Source organism: Zingiber officinale, chromosome 4A, assembly GCF_018446385.1.
Source record: "Zingiber officinale cultivar Zhangliang chromosome 4A, Zo_v1.1, whole genome shotgun sequence".
NCBI lineage: Eukaryota > Viridiplantae > Streptophyta > Magnoliopsida > Zingiberales > Zingiberaceae > Zingiber > Zingiber officinale.
The window spans coordinates 112,565,711-112,589,971 of NC_055992.1; the positions used below are offsets into that span (position 1 = coordinate 112,565,711).

Consider the following 24,261-nt stretch of genomic DNA (forward strand, 5'->3'; position numbering starts at 1 on the left):
TCTGTAATGAGAGAGTTTCCAATTCTTATCATTTCTTTGTCCAACTAGTAACGCAATCTCTAACCAGAAACACGATTGCTTCACTTACAAAGTAACACAAGACACTCCAGAAACATGACGCAATATAAGAATTAGTGCCAGTCGAATCATCCGAATCGCACATAATCTACCTCTTCAACGAAAATAAGTATTACAAAACTTGTTTGGGACCGAAAGTTGAGTGGCCCTACATAAGCACACCAGCTGCATTACTGAGGGCTTTCTTCGCGATCTTGAACTTGGCGGCAAGAGCTTGTTGATTGTTTGCCGCAACCACATACTGCTTGATGAAGAAGATGAGGCTGTTCCTCAGCATCTCTAACTCAGAGATGCCAGCGATGCGGGTGAAGATGTTCCATACTTCTGCATCGCTGTAGTTGAAAACCAACTCGAAGAGCATTCTGAAATGCATAACCCTCTTGGGAGTGAGTTTGCTGGGGCTCGCCAGATCAACCGCCTTTAAAGCAGAGAGGGATAGGGAGAAGTTGCATAACATCTCGGCGGCGAATCTTGCGAGGTTCATTGCGCGGTTCAGCTCCATGGATTCGAGTTCCTTGAAATGATCCCACAAGCAGTACTGTCGATACAAAGAAGAACAAAATGAAAGTTACAAAACCATGGGAAAGCAAGAAGCAAAAAGTAAAAAAGATGGAACAAAAAATAAAATAAAATTTTAGAGATGATAATATATATGTACCTGCAAGCTGAATTTGTTATTTTTGTCATAGTTGCATAACTTGGAAGCTAAGACCGTATAGTACTTGTTAAACACCTTCTCTTGCAAACAGCAATCAACAAGGACCCTCATAATCTCCCTGTCCTGAGGATTATAATCGACAAAAAGGAAATTTAATGAAGGTGAAAACCTGTAATTTGGGTAATTATTAAGAAACGTACAAGGCTGGGGGAAAAAAATAGATGAGATTCTGAGAATACCACAAACCTGTTTTCCTGTTAGATCAAGTCTCAGAAGCTTTTCAAAAGCATCAAGGTAGTCTTCGCTGCTCATAATGATGCAAAAGATAGCTCTACGAATGTCGGTGTTCATTCGCTGTGCAGCAGCAAGCTGCATTAGCTTTTGTGCATCTACAACCTCCTTGTTTATTGTGGCGGCCACATCCTCGAAATCGTTAGTATTCAAGATACCATCCCCAGAAATCCACCATTGGCCTTTCTTTTCAGGATCTAGCAACTTGCTCCACTTGATCCCTCGGAGAAGTATATCGTCCACTCTTAGCTGTAGAATATTGAACCCAACGCCTGAGCAAATGTTACCCACAATAGTAGAAGGCAAAAGCAAAGATGCAGAAATAATCTACTCTAGGTTTGACCACAGCCTAAACAAAGATTGTGCGGAGCAAACCTTCATGTATGAATGATATTCTGCTTCTCTTGAATATGATAAATATGACTGAATGATCATTTATACCAAAAATTCAGCCTGTTAAGAATTGAACTCGTTGATGTGTTTATATTCTTAATGCCCTGTTCCCATGTGGGTAGTTGAACTGGACTGATTTAAACAACAGTTGAATGTACTACAATCTTAAAACCCTAAAAAGAAAAACACGATCACGATGCAAAAGTACAAAAGCTCACTCGCATCTTATAGACTCAAAAGAATTAGACAGTCCCAACTATTTGGAGTCTGCAACATGCTGACATGAATCCACCATTGATCTCCATGTTTGCTATATCAATGGCAATATCCATATCTTTCAAAACACCTTTGATTATAATTGCTTTGTTGTGATTTTTCTACCCTCACAATCTTGGATTCCAATTGAATGTCTAAAAAACAAAAGGGCAGCCCGGTGCACGAAGCTCCCGTCATGCGGGGTCCCGGGGAAGGATCCATTATACGCGGTCTTACCCCGCTTTTTGCAAGAGGCTGTTTCAGGATTCGAACCCGTGATCTTTTGGTCACATGACAATAACTTTACCGTTGCGCCAAGACTCCCCTTCAATTGAATGTCTATACATCTTTATTGTTAGAAACCTAGTTTAACACAACATGTGCAGAGCATAACTGCTTGTGCATCGACTACTTTGACAGGACTTAAATTATAACTGGAAACTTTGACTTTTTGGTTACTTTAGACAAACACAAGGACATAACCTGACAAGTCTTGGCATAGATAAAGGTTTGGATGTTTGATCACAGACTCATCACAAACTTTGCACAAAAAATCATGAAATAAATTGAAGCTACAGGACAATACCTTCTGTAGCCATTTTCTAATCCGTGTATGATACGCAGGGACTTCTTTCACTCTCATCTTGTTGTTCTTTATATTACATATCTTCTCGAGCATGAAGTCCATCTGCAAATGAAGAACAAAAAAAGTAAGATAGTGTACAGATTGGTATATAGATGGTAAAAGGAGCACATTGACAAGAATTTACTCTACTAATACTTCGCTTCTCTTCTTGACTATCATCAGATAGAGATCTAAATTCAGTTACTTTCTTCTGAATATTAAAAATGAAATCCTTCATAGCAACAGGATCATCACCCCTGAGCTTCATTCCACAATCTGCTCAATCATCATATCAGCATATACCATCATATAAATATGCAGAACCAATATAGAGTCTTGTTAGGAAATTAATGAAAAGTGTTGAACATGGATTAGGAAAGAACATACTATCAAGAATTGTATCAATGGCGGACACATCCAACTCTATCAACCGGTTGCTCAGCACTGAAAGCAAGTCGTATATGAGATCGCTGTGAATTGGATTAGAGGAATTTATTATAAATGCCGAGAAAATATTTTGCTTGAATTCACATAAAAGCAAGGATTTTCTATGTGTAGGATATGCTCCAAAATTGGAGTTGATTAAACACAAAGTGAACAACGGAAAAGAAACAACAAAAACAATGAGAAAAACAAAACTTCTCACCAACAATAATGTATAACTAGCTTAGTATCAAGTAATATTCTTTAACTTTCTATTTACCAATGCAATTTATAACTAACAGCGACAGTAAAAATCTCGAGTATTGTAAAACATAGGTGGAATTAACCAACAAATTTCCACCAAAAGAAACTTATTTGTAAAGACAATTAAAAAAATGGCATTTCCAGCATAAAAAATGATGAATTCTTATCAATTTCTGTCCATTATTTCAGTCCACAAACCTGGAACAGACACCAAAAATGCACATGTTGCAAAGAATCTTGGAAAAATTCTTCAAAAACATTGCATTCTCCTTTGAATACTCATCCTAAAATGAAAATAAAATGGTTAAGTACAATATTGAAGCAACAAGCCTAACAAAGGAAATGGCATAAGTTATCCGAAAAAAGTGTTAAACTAATTCATTCAAGGAACTAAAGATAAAGAAGAGCGACATTTCCACAATGATCAGTGTAATTATTTATCAATGTAGTCTAGAACAGTGGTAAGAACACCTACAAGCATTTAGTCGTGAGTAATTGATTGGTTTTTTATTCTACTAGCATTGTCTGTGTAAAAGCTGTTTTCATTAACATCAGTTCCATTTAAATTCCTTGTAAATTCTAATTTAATATGCCCTATCTTAGACAAATAATCCTACTGATTCAACCTGTACAATATAAAATCTATGGATCTTCTCTCTTAACCTTTGCTGCTCCCATTTTATAATTATCATAATGATCAAGTAGCTCTGATTGTTCATCATACCTCAAATGATTCAGCGAGGGAAGAAATTAGCTTTGCGCTGAAGTCGATACCGACCATGCAAGCCATGCCAGCAACAAAGGCTGCAAAAGCAGCAGAAAAGCTGAAAAACAACAGGCAAACAGAATTAGGACCTTACTGAAAAGTTTTTTACAATTTGATGTAAGATCCAGGATACAAGGAAAAAAGAAACATAATGATGAACTCTAACCCAGTGGCATGATTTTCAACAAAAATCAACTTTCCAGGAAAAAACAGAGAAAGAAGAGTAATGTTCTTTCTTATGCCAATTTAGGATGTTAATAAAATTCAGAAGCAACTAAACAAAGAGAAAATAGATGAAATAAATAAAGAAGTAAAGAAACAGAAAATAAAAACAACCACAACTGTAGATAATCAATTTGTCCTCTAAATGCAAGAGACTAAATTGCTTTAGTCAAAACTGTTTGCACATCTACATAGTGCATCCATATCTTATAAGTGAATAAGGATATGCAATGGCAACCCTCAATACCAAGGAAATATCAACAACGATTAATGAATGATGATCAGGGTTGCTTCATTCATATTGTTGTAGATGGCAGAAATCTTGCAACAACAACAACAAAGGGCATCCTAAGTCATTTGAGGACCACTAATGTCCATTTGTGAGCCATGGCATAATTAAAAATTAATCAATATCTAGAATTTAACTTAGTTATCATAATTGGACCTCTGCTCATATTCACTAAAATGCTAGGATGCAGATGTGTACACCAAGGTGTTTCCTTAAGAAAATAACAAAGATAGGAGTTGATTTGGGTTCTTTATTAACTGGCACTATTCTTATAGTTTGATATTCAAAACAACATAACATTTTCATGCACCAATATATGTCATTTTGATTATTTTCTGAAGAACAAATGATAACCACTACAGGAACTGATAACCAAGAGAAAAATTGTGAACGTGACTCTAAGATGGACTGAGTTTGCAGAATAAAATACAATGTTCAATTCTATCCTTCTAGGTCCTACATACATCAGTGAAGTTAAATTGTTTCACACTAACATAACAAACATCTTAATACATGATATGACTATACTTGCATAAACAAAACAAGAAAGGAGATAAACCTTTCATTCTTGGTAGATGCTTCCAGAAATGCTTGAGAAACTATTTGACAGCCATCACTGCGAGTGAGAGACTGCGAAAGGTGTGGTCTCTAGTAAATTGCAAACATAAACATGTTCACAAATATGAAACAAAAAATTGTTCATGGTGTAGGGTAGTACTTTATAAATTGTAGCCACTTCTTTTGTAATTGACTCTACATTGGATTCATTAAGCTGGTTCAGAAGTCCTGAAATAAACAAGATATCAAGCAAAACTATTGTCATTATTAAACATAACCTCACATAGAACTGCAGCCAGATTTTCAGTAACTAACAAAAGTTCATACTTTTAACTCTTCGACGAACCTCAAGGAGCTCATCAAACTCAATACCCAAACGAGCCCGCACCTGAGGAGGCATGTATTTCATACTTGAAGCTGCAGCAGGTTCAACTGTATGAGGTTCTTTTGTGGGTAACGTATCAAGCTCCTCAGCATTAGAAATCTTTCCTTCAGTTGGTTCCTCCTCCAGATGCTCCTCTGAAGTGGTAGGCAAACTCTTCATCTTGCGCCTCTTTTGACCACCATCTGAATTAATGGTATCAACCTTCTCGTGCCTCCCACCCTCAGTTGTAGTTATGTCATTATCTAATTGCTCTGTTGAAGCATCAGATAAGTTCTTCCGCTTCTTATGCTTCTTCCGACCCCCATCTGCATTCATGGTATCAACCTTTTCAAGAGTCTCACTATGAGTGTCATAAACTTCATGATTGAATGATTCCTTTGAAGCATTAGATGACTTGTTCTTCTTGTGCTTTTTCTTTGTTAGCAATTCACTCTCCTCTATCTTCCCACTGTCCGCATTGATGTCATCTTCTCCAACAATGTCATCATCTGACTCCAATGAGCTCCCACCTAATAGAAAGTTTATACCATCATCAGGGCCTCTCAATTTTCCCTCTTTCACTTTGAGCTTCTTTGCAAGTTTCTTCTCCAACCCCAGATCCTCCTCACCAGCTAATACATTCGTTCCCATGTCCAATTCAAGGAACTCCTGGAACTTAGACTTGGATTTGCCCTTAACCAAAAAATCAGGCTTCTTCAAAGAGTCCGACTTCTTTTCCTTAATCTTCATCTTGGCCAGTTCCGAATTCTGTTTTGAATCTGTTAGGGCATTCTTCTTGTTCTGATCTTTCTTACCCCTCTAAACACAAACACATAAAGGAACATATATATCAGAGGGATTACCAAATAGAAAAAAGAAAACAAAGGAAATATGTTAGCGAAAAAGGATAAATAACCTGATGCTCAATCCAGGAACTGTGTCGGCTCTGTCGCTTCGCCAATCGGGCTTCTTTCCTCTTCTCACGCCGAGATTTATCTGCAATGTGAAACAGACGCGAAACGATGTTAAAAAAGAGCTTTTGTGAGTGAATCATGCAGAAAAACAATCAATAAGGTCCAATGATTATCATATACCCATTGTAGATTTTCTTCCGCTATTCTTCCAAGATGAATACGTAGAGCTGACCACAAACCTACGAAATAATAAACTTATGCACGTAAGAGAAAGATAGGTTCCGGCTTTAGTATCAAGCTATCTTCTCAAACCTAATAGCAGATGCAATCAGAAACCTCTTTTACTTCAATCGTGAAACTAGGGATCGGCCTCGATTTGAGACCTTGCCGTTGTCGTCACCACGAAAAAACAGAAGACGGAAGAACTTTGCTGCTCCAAGATGACAGTAACAAAAAATACCAACGTGGGAGTTCTCTGTCTTCCAAGCGAATCAGTAGAACGCAGCAGACGGCCACCGAAGGCTTTATCCGGGCGCTAGAACGACGATGAGAGAAGAACAGAGCGATCGAGAAGGGGAGATGGTGATTGGTGAAAGGCTGCGCCGCTCTCGGGAATTAAGAGGCTACTGCCATGGAACCATTAAACCAACCCGCTTGCGAAGGAACTCGGCTCGGTTCGATTCCAAGGAATAGAATTAAGGGGTCAGCGACCAACTCGGTTCAGAAGAACGTTCGGTCGAAAACAAGAAACAATCATCACAATGGCCCTAAAATCTAAAATATTAATATTAAAAACACTATTTAAAATTTTAATAATTTCAAACTATTAATATAAGTTTATATATCAATTAAAAGAGTCATTTACATATCAATTAAAAAGAGTAAAATGTTCTAAATTTTTTATTTTAAAAAATATCTAAAACTTTAAAAATTATCAAATGTATATTCTTTGAAACCTTAATAAATTATTTAATCCTAAGTTTAGTCTCCTATTTTTTTTATCCTAATTATCTCTCATTCATGTAATTTTGTATTTATTGTTCATTTGGGGTAGAAAAGAGAAAATGAAATAGAAGAAGATTATAGTTTTAAAATTTATTGTTTGTTTATCTAGCTAAAATGAAAAATAAAGAAGACTCTTTATCTACCGTCAGTGGAAGCTAGCCATGAGTGAGCTGGGAGCCTGGAATAGGCACAAAGTCAATGTGGTGAATACAAGATGAGTAGGAAAAATTAGGAAGTTCAATTAGTTGTGATTTTTTTTATTTATCTTTCCACTTAAATTAAAATTTAGGTGGATTAAAACTTATCAACGATAATTGGAGGGTTATCTATTTATCGATATCATATAGTCCACCCAATTGTCAACGGTCCTTGATAGCCTGATTCAATCCAAATTATAATCTAAATGGGAAAGTGAACTCAAAATAAATCACAATTAATTTTAATCAAATTTTGACCATTATCCGACGTACAAATTATGAAAGATATCAAGAAAAAATTAAGGATTACGGACTAGAAGATTAAAAAAATAAGAGAGGTGAATAAGCTAATTAATGTAGGCGGAATTTTTTAAATATTTAAAATAATTATAAAAATATATAAAACATTTTATAATATTTAAAATTAATAAATATATACATAATTAGTACACCATACAATATAAATAGTAAAAGTATACCAAAAACTCATAATTTTATATCCATATCACTACTACTTTTTCTGAAGGATTCAAACTCAAAATTGATAGCATCTTCTCTTCTTTATAATCAAGTTCTCTTCTGTCTTATGTTATAGTTATTTCACTATCAAATAGTCAACTTTTTTTTCCTTATCTTTTACACTCTTTTTGTTTATGAAAACTAATCGACCTGAGCGGCCCTAGGCGGCCATGCCTTTGCAAAAGGCGGGAGGCCACCCACCACCTAAACGGCGCCTTTTAGAACCTAGTGATCAAGTAATAGTATAGATGATAATTTTCTTCGTAAATTCGAAACCTCACTAGAAAAATTCGAAATGAGGATAGAAATCCTTGATTTATAAGAGAATAGGGATGAGTACGAAGATTTTTTTTAGGATGGGATAGGTTCAGAGTCGATATAGGGATATTGTCCTCATCCTTGAATCCCGTCCCGAAAATAATAATATTATTAATATTAATATAATAATATTATTTTTAAAAATATTGATAATAATATTAATATTAAAAAATTTAAAATATTAATAATAAAATTATTATTATTATTGATATTAATATTAATAGTAAAATAGTAATAATATTAAATTAATTTGAGGATGAAAATGAAAATGAAGTCGGGGATAGGATTTGATCCCAGATGATTCAGGTTCGGGGATTCCCCGAATTTAAAAAAATGAGGATGGAGACGGGGATGAAATTTGAGGGTGGAGATGGAAATGACAAATCCGTCTCCGTCCCGTCTCATTGTCATCCCTAAGCAATTGAGGTAAATGACGTAAATAGGACTATGCAATTAATTTTTCTTCAACGAGACGTAGTATAAACCCTAAAGAATTTTCCTCTAATGTTCCTCTAATAAAAATCTAATTGATTCTCAATGAAATTATTATTTATTTATTATCACCAAGATTATTTTTAGCAATAGTCGAGCTTATGAAATATAACTTTAATCTACTTCGTAATCAAGCAATCTAAATCAATTTTTCCTTTTTTATATTAATTATGATGCACGTTTAATCATGCACAAGATAATCAAAAGATTAAGCAAGAAAACTCCACCTAAATCGAAGGGTTTTGCTGTGATTGTCGACGGAGCGACGACAGCGACGATCTCAACTGCAACCAGCGGCGACGGCAGTGGGAGCAGCGGCAGTGGCGCTGGAAGCGGCAGCAGCGGCAGAGGAAACGGCAGAGGTGACGGCAGTGGGAGCAGCGGAAGTGGCGCCGGCGTGGAACGGCGCCGGCAGCAACACTGGAGACGGCAGCGTGAGGAGAAACGACGGCGGATTTTAGGGATTTTTTTCTCAAAGTTTGGCCGTGTCCGTTTTAATCGCGCTTTTTTGAAAACATCCACTAAGCTTAACATATTACAACTACATTCTTCCAAAAAATTTTTGCTAAAAAACAAAAGGGTAAAGATATCCTAAAATTTTATTTTTGAAAAAATAAATTTTTAAAAATTAGAATATATATATATATATATATATATATATATATATATATATATATATATATATATAGAGGCGCTCGTATAGTGTGTGACTGTGATCACTCGTTTTTTTAAATTTTTTTTATTTTTTTAATATTTTAAATTAAAAAAACTAATTAGAAAATTAACATTTTCTTATATAAATTTCTAATGTATTAATATATCCCCTTAACATATTACAATACTTCGGTTTCCTAATTGGATTATAATTTTTAAGTTATTTTTTTAAGATGTTATCTCTAGGGTTCAGATTTCCTAATTAGGTTATAGTGTTTGGTTTAAAAAAAATTAAAATAAAATAAAGTTAAGTATTTATTGAGTATTGTAATATGTTGAGGGGATATATTAATGCATTAGAAATTTATATAAGAAAATGTTAATTTTTTTAATTGATTTTTTTAATTTAAAAAATTAAAAAAAACGAGAGATCTCCTACGCACGCGCATAGTCGTGCACTGTGCAGACACGCAGGAGATCACTACTCATATATATATATATATATATATATATATTCTACAAAACCTTATCAAATTATTTAATATTAAACTTAGTCATCTATTTTTTTTATCCTAATTATCGATTGATCTCATCTGAAAGCTAAGTAGATAAATGACTAATAATGTAGCTTGAATATGGACCAAAGAACCATAATCCAGAGGGGGGAGGGCAATGAGTTGTCTTCTAGGTTGAATGAGTCACTGGATCCTTAAAAAAAAACCAAGAAGAGGAGATCGATGTGTCAGAAAGTCTCTCGTCGGCAATGGTGCCTATAAGACTGCTAGAAGATAGGAAATTGTAGATGGAATGTTAGACGGAGACCGAACTGCCCCGGTCTTCCACTCCGACGCTTAAGTCAATATCTGACAAAGTATATGAAACAGATAAACAGTACTGTAATTGTAAGTACCCCATGGAAGTTTTGATGTGATTAAACCAAGTCAAGTTAGGTCTTATTATGTTTTGATGTTCTGTGTCTAAGTGTGCAGGAACTTAGGAGCACAGGATGTCGAGCGAACGACGCAGCTAACAAGAAGGACAGCATAGGAGAGGATCAACGGGTTCGGTGCGTCCGAGGGATGATATACTACGGAAGAGTATGTTGGAGGACGAGAAGGAGATGTGCGGTGTTTCCTGTTGGAATCTTGACGTCGGCTAGAGGGGGGTGAATAGCGTCTCACCCAAAATATCGCTTCCTACAATGGTTAGTGCGCACAGCGGAATATAAAAATAAATACTAACAATATGAAGCAAACCCAACACGTTGATTTAACGTGGTTCGGAGATAAAGCTCTTACTCCACGGCTGTCCGTAAGGTGGACGATCCCGATCTGTCAGTGGATGATTCCCCGGAGAACTTCCAGATAGCTCGCGTAGCTCCTTGTGGGTGGAGAAACCTCGCCACAACCTCATACAAGCACGCTAGATCACTTGAGTACTTGGAGACTCTAATTAGGGTTAACCACCACTAATTTCGTCAACCTTGGTCAAGCACTCCGAGCTCTATTAAATAGAGCTCGGGAGGAAAACACCTACTGTTTTCCCCGCCACTAGTCGACTGGTACTACCACCAGTCGACTGGTACTACCACCAGTCGACTGGTACTACCACCAGTCCACTGGCCCTAAGTGAAATTCGATCGTTACAAGCCAACGGTCGGCTACCAATCGACTGATGAAAACACCAGTCGACTACTACAATACTGCTACAGTAACGCTGCAATAAAACCCTAATCCTAGGATTTAACCCCTGAGTACATTCACTCAGTACTCATCATCGGGCGACCAACCTAGACCTAGCCTTCTAGCCTCCTCCATCAGCCTTGCGTCCTTAAGATGCCTCCCCATTCTTCACGTCTTGTCTTCTGGAGCTTCCATCAGCCTTGTCATTATTGTCAGATCTTCCTTTGCCAAGAGGTTGCGCCTCCGGGACTTCATTCATTGTCAAGTCACACTTGGACTTACACCGTTAAGACTCATCCTTGAAATTTCCTCCTTTGCCAAGATCACACTTGGACGTTCCTTATTTTCACCTATTTTCCTTCCCTTTGACAAAGTGGTTTGGGTCTTATTAGGTCTACTCTTACTAGATTTAGCATGAATAAGTCTCCTAGAGTTATCTCCTATATTAACCTATTCCTATCATTATATCTAAATCCATGATTATACTTGGGTAAATAATGAAAATTATTTCTAGAATGCATGGAAAAATTTAAATTTGAAATTGAATTCAAGTTAGGGTTTACCTCCCTTACCCTTGAAGCTCTCTTCTTCTCCCACTTCTTCAAGTGCGCCAATTTCATGAGCTCTCCTTTCCTTGGGCACTTTGTGTGGTGGTGACTATACTCACCACATGTGAAGCATCTAATATGCTCCTTCTCCTTCTTCTTCCTACAACTCACATTAGTTTCTAAATTAACTTTAGTGAGTTTAGAATTTACCTCCTTTACCTTCTTGAGCAAAGGGCACCTACTCTTGTAGTGTCCCATCTTACCACACTCAAAGCATTTGATGTGGCTCTTCTCGCTCTTCTTGGTAGTTGAGGTTGAGGGTTGAACCTCCAAGACCTCCTCATCCTTAGATTGCTCTTCTTCTTCTTCACTTGAAGATGTGGATGGTTCCACTTCGTCCTCCCTTGAAGATGTGGATGATACCTCCTCATCTTCCTTCTCCTCCTCGGATGTTGAACCCATGTCAACATCTGATTGGTCCTTCTCTTCTTGGACCAATGAGTCATTCTCCTTGGGCTCCTCCTTTTCTTGGATTTGTGTAGGAGTCTCATGAAGCGCAATTACCTTTTTTCAAAGGTCACTTACGTTCTTGTATTCACCAACATTCAATACCGCATTAGGAGGTAATAAATTAATTAAAATTCTAATTACCTCCTTGTCCATTTCTGATTGCTCTCTTTGCTCCTCGATCCAATATTGAGGTCGGAGACGCTTTCCTTTCTTATCCGTTGGTGCTGTAAACGGTTCCTCCAATGTAATCCATTGGTTTCAATTCATTTGGAACCACATCTCCATGCCCTTCCTCCAATAGTCGAAGTTCTCGCGCTCGTATGGAGGTGGGATTCGAATGTCTCATCCGAGAGGTTCCTCCGACTCCATCTTCTTCCTCTAACCGCTCTCTTGGCGATTAGTCCAACAAGAGCTAGCCTAGCTCTGATACCAATTGTTGGAACTTTGACGCCCGCTAGAGGGGGGGTGAATAGCGTCTCACCCAAAACGTCGCTTCCTACAATGGTTAGTACGCACAGCGGAATACAAAACTAAATACTAACAATAGAAAGCAAACCTAACACGTTGATTTAACATGGTTCGGAGATAAACCTCCTACTCCACGGTTGCCCGTAAGGTGGACGATCCCGATTCGTCGGTGGATGATTCCCCGGAGAACTTCCGGCTAGCTCGCGTAGCTCCTTGTGAGTGGAGAAACCACGCCACAACCTCGTATAAACACGCTAGATCACTTGGGCACTTGGAGACTCTAATTAGGGTTAACCACCACTAATTTCGTCAACCTTGGCCAAGCACCCTGAGCTTTATTAAATAGAGCTCAGGAAGAAAACACCTACTATTTTCCCCGCCACCAGTCGACTGGTACAACTACCAATCGACTGGTCTTAAGTGAAATTCGACCGTTACAAGCCAACGATCGGCTACCAGTCGACTAATAAAAACATCAATCGACTGCTACAGTACTGCTGCAGTAACACTATGTTACTGTTGCGGTACTGCTATAGTAACGTTGCAGTAAAACCCTAATCCTAGGATTTAACCCCCGAATACATTCACTCAGCACTCATCCTCGTCCGACCAACCTAGACCTAGCCTTCTAGCCTCCTCCATCAACCTTGCATCTCTCGGATGCCTCCCCATGCTTTACGTCTTGCCTTCTGGAGCTTCCATCAGCCTTGTCATTATTATCGAGTCTTCCTTTACCAAGAGGTTGCGCCTCCGGGACTTCATCCATTGTTAAGTCACACTTAGACTTACGTTGCCAAGACTACATGCTTGGACTTGCACCGCCAAGACTCATCCTTGGAATTTCCTCCTTTGCCAAGATCACACTTAGACTTTCCTTGTTGTACCTGTATCCTACACACTCACAATGCATATCAAATATAATAATAAACCTAACTTAAACCTTTGCCCAAACATCAAAACTTAAGGCACCTAGATTGTTCCAACATTTTCGAAGGACGAAAAGTCGAAGCGGAAGGTTGCTCAAGAAGGCCAGAAGATGGGTTCGGGTGAATCATATTTCGGATGACCGAAATCACCCAAGCAAGCGAAACTGGAGCGAAAGACTTGAACATAAGCGAGTGGAACTAGAGCGGAAGACCCGGATCAAAAAGTGAACAGGATGTTGACTTTTTGGTTCATAGCACCCAGAACCCCCTCCAGCCGCCTGGAGTTGAAAATTTAGCAATACGCGACGTGGCGTGAGCCGTCACGATGGGGATAAAATTTTATCCCCCTCCAGGCACCTAGAACTCTTCCAAGCACCCCGATCAAGGCTATAAATATAACCCTAATCCAATAGTCTAGAATCACTTGTATACGAATTTCTTTAAGTGTTCTACTACTTTGTGTGCTTCCAACGCTTGTAAGATGCTTCTCCACCTATGATGAAAGAAGAATTTGAGTATTGCTTCAGAGTCTTGGATTAACAACTTTCCTAGTTGTAACCAAGTAAAAATCGATAGTCTCTTTCTTTTTATTAGTTTATCAATTCTTTTTATACAAGTGTCTTATTATTTCAAAAGATTAAAAAAAGGCTTGATTTTCTTTTTGAAGGGTAATTCACCCCCTCTTATCGGTCACACGGGTCCTAACAAGTGGTATCAGAGCCAGGCCCGCTTCAGAAGGATTAATCGTCATCTGAAGTAAAAGAAATGACTGGATCTAGCATCTACCCGCCAAAATTTGAGAGAGATTTCGCAACGTGGAAAAAACGCATGGAGGTATTCTTCAAAACTGACTTCGAAATTCTCTTAATTATAAAATACGGTTTTGTACCACCTACGGATCAACACGGAGCCGAGAAAGAAGAGTACACATGGATGAAGAAGGAGCAAGTCGACTTCATAGCTAATGGAAAAGCATAGTTCCATCTACTCAGTATTTTTCCGCCCCAGAAGGTCAGCCGGATCAGAAGCTATGACTCTACCAAAGATCTCTGGGAGAAATTCTTGGAGCTCCACGAAGGTATTTCGGAAGCTAAACTAGCAAAGCAGGGCATCCTCTAAAGCCAACTGACGAACCTCCGAATGAACAAGAGAGAGAAGGTAGCCCAACTCCATGCAAGAATCAAAGACCTTATCACCAAACTCAACAACCTCAGAGAAAAGGTAACAAATCATGACTCCTTAAGGTGCGCACTTAACTCTTTTCCGAGAACTCAAGAGTGGTCAAACTTAGTAGATGCTTACTACATCTCTAATTAGGATCTTGAGGTATGTGTTGGAGCAATCTCAATGGTCTGTGGGACCATGTGTTTTGGTGTTTGGGCAAAGGGTTTAAGTTAGGTTCACCCTTATTATTTGATATGTGTATGTGAGTGTGCAAGTATGTAGGATACACATGTGACTCAGGTTGATGACTTCAGGTCTGGTGAAGGATGGAGCATCCGAGGGACCGTGGACAAGGCAACGAGGACAAGGGCCGAGGGAAGCGACTTCGAGGCATACGTGAAGGATGACATTGGGGACGAGTCGCGGGCTTGAATGCATTCGAGGGATGAGAGCCAAAGGAAGTAGACTTGAAGGCAAGAGGTCAAGACTACAAAGAAGCGTCAAGTGAGTCATAAGGGTGAGGGTACGAGTGCATGAGAGACTGTGCTCGGAGTAAAATCATAGTTTTAGGGGTTTACTGTAGCAGTACTGTAGTGTTACTATAGTTGTACTATAACTTTACTGTAGCAGTCGACTGCATGTTTTAGCAGTCGGTTGGGAGCGAACAGAATGCTTCTGTTCGTTCGGTTAGTGTGGAGCAGTCAACTGCTAGTTTTAGGAGTCGACTGGTATCGAGCCGTTGGGATGTAACGGTCGAATTTTCACAGAGGGCAGTCGACTGCATGTTTTGGCAGTTGACTGGTAGGCGGGGTTTCCAACCCGTGGCCTATATAACCAAGCCTTGGGAGCTTAGTTATAGCTGACGAAATTGGACTTAGTTAAAGTCTAATTAGTAAGTCTACAAGTGCTCAAGAGTTTCCGTTGTGTCCAAGAGGTCTTGGTGAGTTTGTGGTGAGGTTTCTCCACCCACAAGGAGGTTTGAGCTAGGTGAAGTTTACCGGGGACTAATCCACCAACGGATAGGGATCGTCCACCTTACGGACAGTCGTGGAGTAGGAGCCCTAATCTCCGAACCACGTCAAACAAATGCGTTAGCGGTTTGCACTTCCTTTCTTAGTTTTAGTCTTTAGCTTGTTTGTTGTTTGTATTTCCGCTGTGTAAGCTAACAAGTGTAGGAAGTAAGGATTTGGGGGTGTCGTCTATCCAACCCCCCTTCAAGTCGGCCACCGATCCCCTACAGTATGTACTCTTGAAAGCTTATTTTCAACTTTTGAACTTCACGAGTCTCGTTGTATAGATTCTCAGGAAATAGAGAAATCAAATAATATTGCTCTAAAAGCCAAGAATGATTAATCAGACGCCGACAACTCCTTCAACGATGATGAGACATCATACATGGTAAGAAAATTCATGAAATTTTTTAAAACTAATAAGTTTAATCAAGTATAGGCAAAGAAAAGAAGAGCAAGGAAGGTAAAATAATATAACTGCAATGAAGAGGGGCACATCAAGGATGACTGTCCAAAGTTGAAGAAGAAAGACAACAAAAAGGGGTCAACCACAACAAAGCACAAAACCCTGAAGGCGACGTGGGACGAGTCGTCATCAGAATCAGATCTGGAGGAGTACGATAGACTTGCACTGATGGCAAGCCACTAGGAGGAGAGCATAGATGAAGGGGGAGGCTCCTCAGAAGAAAGTTGTAGCAAGGAGGAAGAAACAAACTTCAAAATAGATCTGGTAAGTGAGGTATGTTTACTACCCCTAACCAGTTATATTTTGGTATTAAATCCATGACCAGATCGCTATGTAAACTAAAAATAAAAAATATTAATTTGAAAAGGAAGTTTTTGAATTAAGAACAATCCTAGCAAATACACGCCCCCTAGAAATGTATGATAAATTAAAAGATGAAAATAAAAAATTGAAGGACCAAATTAAAAAATCAAGAAACTTTGCATATGATAATCAAAATACCTGGAAAAATTATAGAAATCTAAATTGGTATCTTAAATATCATAAGGGTCAAATTAGAAGAATATCACAGAAATATGTTCCTAGAAAGTTTTTAATAAATCCAGTAGGAAGGAATTTGTTTTGGGTTTCGAAGTCATGTTTAAATTAAAATTGTCTTTTTGTGCATGACTTGTTTTAAGTTAGATCTAGGGCTTTCAGAAAGAAAATTAAATATTTAATTTATTTAAGAGACGTTGTTTAGAAGTGGTTGTTATTCCAATAACCAAGAAGATCTAATGTCTGACCACAACCTAGAAGCAAATTACTGAAATAAATATTTAATTGACTAACTGTTAAGCATTTAATTGTTATAAAATTGTCTAATGCTTTCAAATAAATTGTGTTGCAAAATTTCTGATTAAAATTAATCTGATCTTAATTTTTAGGAGAACGAAGAGTTCAACTTAAAAATATTTTTTAAAATTTGTTTTTTTTTTGAAATTTACATTTTCCTAATTTTCTGGATAATTGTCAATTTAGATTTTGTTTCCCTTAGATTTTGTTTTAAGACTTATTTCCAAGTCATTTTAAAGTATTCCATTTTTTTAATGTAATCAAAGGGGAAGAATTAAAGATAAAGTCTAGGGGGAGGTAGATTTTTTAAACAAATGAAAATTTGATTACTATTTGTATTTGGTTTACCCTAACTTAACTTGTAATTGATCACCACAAAAAGAGAGAGACTATAAGTACCCCGTGAAAGTTTTGATGTGATCAAACTAAGTCAAGTTAGGTCTTGTTATATTTTAATGTCCCGTGTCTAAGTGTGTAGGAACTTAGGAGCATAAGAGGTCGAGCGAAAGACGCAACTAGCGAAAAGGACGACACGGGAGAGAGTCAACGGGCTTGGTGTGTCCGAGGGATGAGGTGCTGCGGAAGAGTATGGTGACGGACAAGAAGGAAGCGCGCGGCGTTTCAGAGGGACGAGAAGCTAGAGCAAAAGGTTGTTCAAGAATGTCGGAAGATGGGTTCTAGTGAGCCCTATTTCGGATGGCCAAAATTACCCAAGCGAGCGAAACCGGAGCAGAAGATTCGGACCAAAAAGTCAACAGGATGGTGACTTTTTGGTTTCGGGCGCTCGGACCTGGTTCGGGCGCTCGGACTCCGAGCACCCGGAACCCCTCCAAGAGCTTGGTGTTGAAAACTTAGCCAAACACGATATGACACGAGCTGTCACAACAGGGATAAAATTGTATCCCTTCCAGTGCCTAGAACTCTTCCAGACGCCCCGATTAGGGCTATAAATATAACTCTGATCCCAGTAGTCTAGAATCACTTACATACGAGTTTCTTTTAGTGTTCTACTACTTTGTGTGCTTCCAATGCTTGTAAGAGACTTCTCCATCTATGACGAAAAGAGAATTTGAGTATTACTTTAGAGTCTTGGATTAACAATCTTCCCAATTGTAACCAAGTAAAAACTGGTAGTCTCTTTATTTTTATTAGTTTATCAATTTTTTTTTATACAAGTGTCTTATTATTTCAAAAGATCTAGAAAGGTTCTATTTTCTTTTTTAAGGTCAATTCACCCCTTCTTACCGACCGCACGGGTCCTAATAGTAATTAAAAACTGAATGTAAAAGCATACCAGCCCCCGTAAGAGTGGGTCGAAGGTGCTAACGCGGAACCGGAGGATGACGCGAAGCTGGAGGATGGCCCAGATCTAAAGGATGACACGCAGCCTGAGGACGAGTCAGAGGATGGCATGCAATCAGAGGACTGCGTGCAGCCGGAGGATGATGCACAGCTGGAGGACCGTGCACAACCGGAGGACCGCTTGTAGCCGGAGGACCTCATGCAACCGGAGGACCGCGTGTAGCCGGAGGACCGCGCCAGCCGGAGGACCGTGCGCAACCGGAGGACAGCGTGAAGCCATGGGACTACACGGAGCGGAGGATGGCACGGAGCCGAAGGCAGTATGGGGTTGGAGGACCTAAGAGATCTAGTGAACATGACATAATCGTGGCTCGCAGGCCAGAGCATAACAGTGGTACGAAGGCCAGAACAAGTGGCATGCAGGCCGAACATGAAAAAAGCAGGAAGGCCAGAACAAGGCACGTAGGCCGACACATAACAATGGCTCGAAGGCTGGAATACAACAGCGGCTCACAAGCCAGAACATAATAGCGGCTCGAAGGCTGGAATACAACAACGATTCGATGACCGAAACATAATAGTGGATTAAAGGCCGGAGATGGACTGTATCATAGGATGGATGTAGGATCATGATGAGGATGTAAGTAGGATGGATCTAAGGGGTAGTGTCGGTCGACTGTGGGGTGAGAGCAACACCTAAAGGACGAGGACAACTCCCTTAGCGCTGGAGAGGGGGTGCTGGCCAGAGAAGCGGAGGCATCATCCGACTGAGGCGGTAGTGTGAACTACTGCTTGCGTGAGGGGAGGCAACGGCGAGGCCTCCATCGAAGGCAGTGTCTAGCCAACGAAGGAGACGGTGCATTCCTCGCGGTGTGAGAGGGGGCGACAAAGCATGCGTGGGCTGTCGGCGTGCTGTTGAGGATGCGACAACAGTGTTGGGGCCATACCGAGGTGGTGACGGGATGTCCCTATGGGCGTTGCGATCGACGAAGGGGAGGTAGATCTAATGTTACAGTCGGTGGCATGGCTGATAGCAAGGCTAGCAACGTCCGTCATGGCGTCGGAGGGAGGCGTGAGGAGTCGAAGGGAGGTGTGATGCATCAGAGGTTTGTCGCTTGATTGGAACATGCCTTGCTTGCACCTCAGTCAGCACGCGCCTCGCTAGCCATTGTGCTGGATTCTTATTATATTATATTCTCCCCTCACTCCAGTGGTATTCAGGAGTCGAGGGACCAAGTCGGATCCTTAGCCAATCAGCTAGTTAGTTTTTCTATTATATTCCCTCTTATGGTCATAGGACCTGCTACAACTCCTCGATCAGAGAGTAAGGGCATAGCTCCATGATCAAATATTAGGGTCATAGATCTTCGATGGGAGACTAAGGGCATATCTCTCCGATGCGACACTAGGGGCACAACTCCCCAATGTGACACTAGGGGCACTGCTCCCCGATGCGAGACTAGCAGTACAACTCCTTGATCAGGATCTAGGGACCTAGCTCCCTGATCAAGGACAAGGGGCCTCATGTTGGTTGATACTCGAAATATCGTACCGATTCCCCTGTACAAAAATTTTGTACAAGTCTTGAACCATTCCTAACAATCTATTGTGTTCTTTAGAAATTAAATTAGGAATCGCAAACGGAACTTAACATTATTGATTCCAAATTTAACTTATCTGTTCTTAGAGGTTTAGACTTGGATCGCAAACGATACTTAACATTATTGATCCAAATCCACCCATGTTACAAATTTAATTAAATATTAATTTCAGAGATTGACTTCCAGATTAAACATGGCGAGACACTAGGCCTTCTTGGGTATGGGAGCATCCACCACTTACTAGACAAAGCCTTTTCAACGAAATTTAATATTTAATTTCCTTATAGTAACCCTAGGTTTAATCAAAAGGAACAACCGAATCACAAGATCAAAAAAAAACAAAAGAACACAAACTCGATTCACAAATTTGAAACCTAGAATCATATGTCTCTTGTGTTTGGTATTTCAAAATCTATACAAAGAAAACTAGTATGATGCGGAATAGAATTACTAGCTATACCTTTCTTTGTAAGAAACAACTTCTTGATCTTCTATCGTATTCCTCTTCTTATCTCGGACGTCATGTGGACGACAATCTACCGAGACGAGAACCACCCAAGCTTCCTTATTCTCCAAACAAGTTTCGGCCACCACAAGAACTCCAAGAGAAGATGAGGTTCGGCCACCACCACCAAGCTCCAAGGGATGCTAGAAACAAAGCCTTCTATCTCTCCTTCTTCCTGTACCAAAATCCGGCCACCAACCAAAACCCTTGAGATGAAGATGCCGCCAGCCAAGGAAGAAGAATAGGAGATGGAGAGGAAGAGAGGGGCCGGCTACCAACCAAGGAAGAGAGGAACCAAAGAAGATATCTTGTTATGAGGTGAGGCACCTCTACCCTCTCTTTTATATTTCTTGGTCTTGGCAAATAAGGAAAGTTTTATTAAAACTTCCTTATTCTCTTTTCCAATGAAAGGAAAGTTTAATAAAATTTCCCTTTCAAACTATATATGGCCGGCCACCTTAATCCCTCCAAACAAGGAAAGTTTTAAACACAAAATTAAAACTTCCTAATTTATTTTCAGAAATTTTTAAATAAAAATTTCTCTTTTGAAAATTCTCTTCATGGTTGGTCATAAAAGGAAACTTTTATAAATTAAAATTTCTCTATTAAAACATGTAGATGATTTATAAAAAAAAAGTTTTCTTTAAAATTAAAATCTTCCTTTCAATCTACAAATAAGCAAATATATCAAATCTTTTCTTAATCTTTTGTAGAAACTATAAAAGGAAAGATTTAATTTTAAAACTCTCTTTTAAATCATGAGGATGGTTACAAAAAAGAAAAGTTTTATCAAAAATTAAAATCTTCCTTTTAACTATAAATAAGAAAAGATATCAAACCTTTCACTTAATCTTTTGTAGAAAACTATAAAAGAAAATATTTAAATGTTAAACTCTCTTTTAAAACCATGACTTCCACATAAGAAAGATTTAAAAAATAAAAACCTTTTAATTTATTGTGGTCGACCACCACCTTAGCTTGGGTTCAAGCTAGGGCCGACCACCTAAGCAAACCAACTCACCTTGGTTTGGCTGACCCTAGCTTGGGCTCCAAGCTAGGCTTGACCGGCCACCTTAAGGTGGGTAAGAAGGTGGGTATAGGTGGGTATAATACTTTATAAATAAGAGGCTACGATAGGGACCGAGAGGAGGAATTGGTTTTGGTCTCCCGATGAAATTAAGTTTCTCATGTTTGCCCCGAACACCCAACTTAATTTCATCAATAATAATTCATATCACTAAAGAATTATTATTGAACTACTGCACCAATCCCAAATTACATTTTGGGCTCCTTCTTATCATGAGTGTGTTAATCTCCCTGTGTTTAAGATGTCGAATGTCCACTAATTAAATGAGTTACTGACAACTCACTTTAATTAATATCTTAGTCTAAGAGTAGTACCACTCAACCTTATCGTCATGTCGGGCTAAGTCCACCTGCAGGGTTTACATGACAATCCTTATGAGCTCCTCTTGGGGACATTATCAACCTAGATTACTAGGACACAGTTTCCTTCTATAATCAATAACACACACTATAAATAATATCATTTCCCAACTTATCGGGCCTCTTGATTTATTGAACTAAATCTCACCCATTGATAAGTCAAAGAAATAAATACTAGATATATGTGCTTGTTATTATATCAGGATTAAGATCACACACTTCCACAATAACAAAGGTCTTGTTCTTTTATTCAGTCAGTATAAAAAGAACTTATCTTAAATGGTCCAACTCAATACACTCTGAGTGTACTAGTGTAATTTTATAGTCAAAATAAACTAATACCAAATTACACTACGACTATTCCAATGGTTTGTTCCTATCCATCTTAGTCATGAGCAACTGTTTATAATTTATACAGAACTGGTAACATTATCTTCTGTGTATGACACCACACACCATGTTATCTACAATATAAATTAATTGAACAACTACACTTAGCATAAATGTAGATATTTGACCAATGTGATTCTTTATTTAAAAATAAATGTTTACAAAAAGCTAGGCTTTAAGTATACACTCTAACACCTCACTCTCCGATCAGAAACTAAGAGCTCAACTCCCTGATCAGGTGTGCTATAGGCTCTGCACCCTCCACCCATGGGGCTCTACACCCTCTTATGGCTACAAGCTCTGCATCCTCCACTCATAGGGCTCTATACCCTCTTACGACTACAGACTCTGTACCCTCCACACATGGGGCTCTGCACCCTCTTATGGCTACAGGCTCAGCACCCTCTACCCATGGGGCTCTGTACCCTCTTACCGCTACAGGCTCTGCTCCCTCATACTGTTACGTGCTTCACTCCCTTTGACAGCTAGGGCTCATATAATTCTCTCCCCAATTCCGTGGGCATTTGGGAGTCGAGGGAACACCACTATCTCTCCCCGAATCCATGGGCATTCGGGAGTCGAGAGATCAACACTATCTCTCCCCGACTCCATGAAAATTTCAAGCATCGTGTAGTTGAATTAAATTAAAAAATTTTACGTCGACTGTTTTGGTCATTCAAACAAGCTTTCGATAATATTGAGTTCATAAAGCTAGTGATCCAAATTGATGGAACTTTCCTTTATGGTAAGTATAAACATTAACTCCAAAGTGCAACGACCATTAATGAAGATGACTCTGTGATTCCACTAGCTTATCCGTTGGTAGAGTCTGGCAATGTAGAAAGTTGGGGTTGGTTCATGACACTCCTTCGTAGGGTTATAAACAAGTCGAGTCAAGCCGAGCTTTAGAGTATTCAAGCTTGTTTGATAAGATAACCGAGTCGAGCTTAAAATGAACCAAGCTTTTAAAATGATTGTTTAAGTTTAGCTTGATTTATTTTTTATGAGTTTGAGCTTGTTTGAAACTTAGCTTGAGCTTACTTCGTTTAGATGTTATCGAGCTCTCAATTCAAGCTTGACTTGAGCTTGGTTCGAGTTTAGCTTGAGCTTAGTTCAAGCTTGTTCGTTTAGATGTTATCGATTTCTCAATTCAAACTTATTTAATTATTTGATTGGTTATTGAGCTTGATAATTTAAATTTATTTATTTTATTTTATTTTATTATTTATTTAACATATTGAAAAGAGTTTTATTAATGAATATAGTTCATGAACATTGTTGATAAATATTATTTATGAACATTGTTCACGAACTTTGTTCATGAACATTAACGAGCTGAACACATATGTCAAACTTGTTTGTTTAGCTTAACGAGCTATTCAAGCTTATTTGTTTAATTAATCTTATATATATTAAACGAACATAAACAAACTTTTACCAAGATTGTTCATGAATGCTTCATTCATTTACCGCCCTACTCCTTCGGATACATGTAGTAAGGTGTGATGGTATATGTGTCATTTTAGATAGACATATTGGAATTATGCAAACAAGAATAACTAATATCTCAATTAGGATGAAACACATGCAAAACATCGCTATTGCCTTCATCACGTGGCTAGCAATTTCAACACGTGCTTCAAAAATGTTGGACTCAAGAATTTACTTGTAAAGGCTGGTACAGTAACAAAACCTCGCAATGCTATTAATAAATATGCATACATGTTTTATATACAACATCTAACTAATGTCACATTGTAGGGAGGGCATGCCAAGTAAGAAAGTGTGAGCGAGTTTTGGAGCAGGTAAAAGAGTGCAATGATGAGGCATGGAACTGGATTACATCACCCCCAATGGCAAAATGGTCAATGTCCCATAATGGGGGACACATATATGGGCATGCAAACACAAATGTAGCTGAGTGTACTAATTCAGTTTTGAAAGATGCTCATTGTTTACCTGTTGCTGTCCTTATCGAGCACACATTTTATAATATGGTCAAGTACTTTGATAACCAAAGAAATGTGTACTCTAATCAGATGGCCAATGACAAAGTGTACACCTCGCAATACCTCAAACTGCTTAACAGACCTCTGAAAGCTACATACACCCATCAGGTAACCT

The 24,261-nt window shown here is 38.7% G+C and overlaps 1 protein-coding gene across 3 annotated transcripts; it reads right to left on the reverse strand.

The window, feature by feature from the left end:
- Nucleotides 1-105: 105 nt before the first annotated feature.
- On the reverse strand, nt 106-9,094 carry LOC121970602 (nucleolar MIF4G domain-containing protein 1-like). Of its 3 annotated transcripts, none has more exons than XM_042521407.1 (14): nt 8,859-9,094; nt 6,281-6,339; nt 6,103-6,182; nt 5,150-6,005; nt 4,983-5,050; nt 4,824-4,894; nt 3,712-3,811; nt 3,186-3,271; nt 2,688-2,770; nt 2,446-2,576; nt 2,262-2,363; nt 983-1,276; nt 737-859; nt 106-616 (listed from the first exon to the last, which is right to left on the reverse strand). In XM_042521407.1, exons 2-14 carry the CDS (start codon nt 6,282-6,284, stop codon nt 227-229), a joined length of 2,388 nt encoding a protein of 795 aa, XP_042377341.1. In that variant the 5' UTR covers nt 6,285-6,339; nt 8,859-9,094; the 3' UTR covers nt 106-226. The 3 variants fall into 3 exon arrangements, with proteins under 3 accessions (XP_042377341.1, XP_042377340.1, XP_042377339.1); XM_042521406.1 differs by lacking the exon at nt 8,859-9,094 and adding an exon at nt 6,413-6,760; XM_042521405.1 differs by lacking the exon at nt 8,859-9,094 and adding an exon at nt 6,437-6,759.
- Between the last annotated feature and the right edge of the window lie 15,167 nt (nt 9,095-24,261).

What these genes read in the sequence shown, in the direction of transcription:
- LOC121970602 (XM_042521407.1), bottom strand. An exon ending in CATTGATACAATTCTTGATA is followed by an intron (nt 2,577 to 2,687) that starts GTATGTTCTTTC and finishes ATGATTGAGCAG; the next exon opens with ATTGTGGAATGAAGCTCAGG. An exon ending in AGAAGCGAAGTATTAGTAGA is followed by an intron (nt 2,364 to 2,445) that starts GTAAATTCTTGT and finishes CTTCATTTGCAG; the next exon opens with ATGGACTTCATGCTCGAGAA.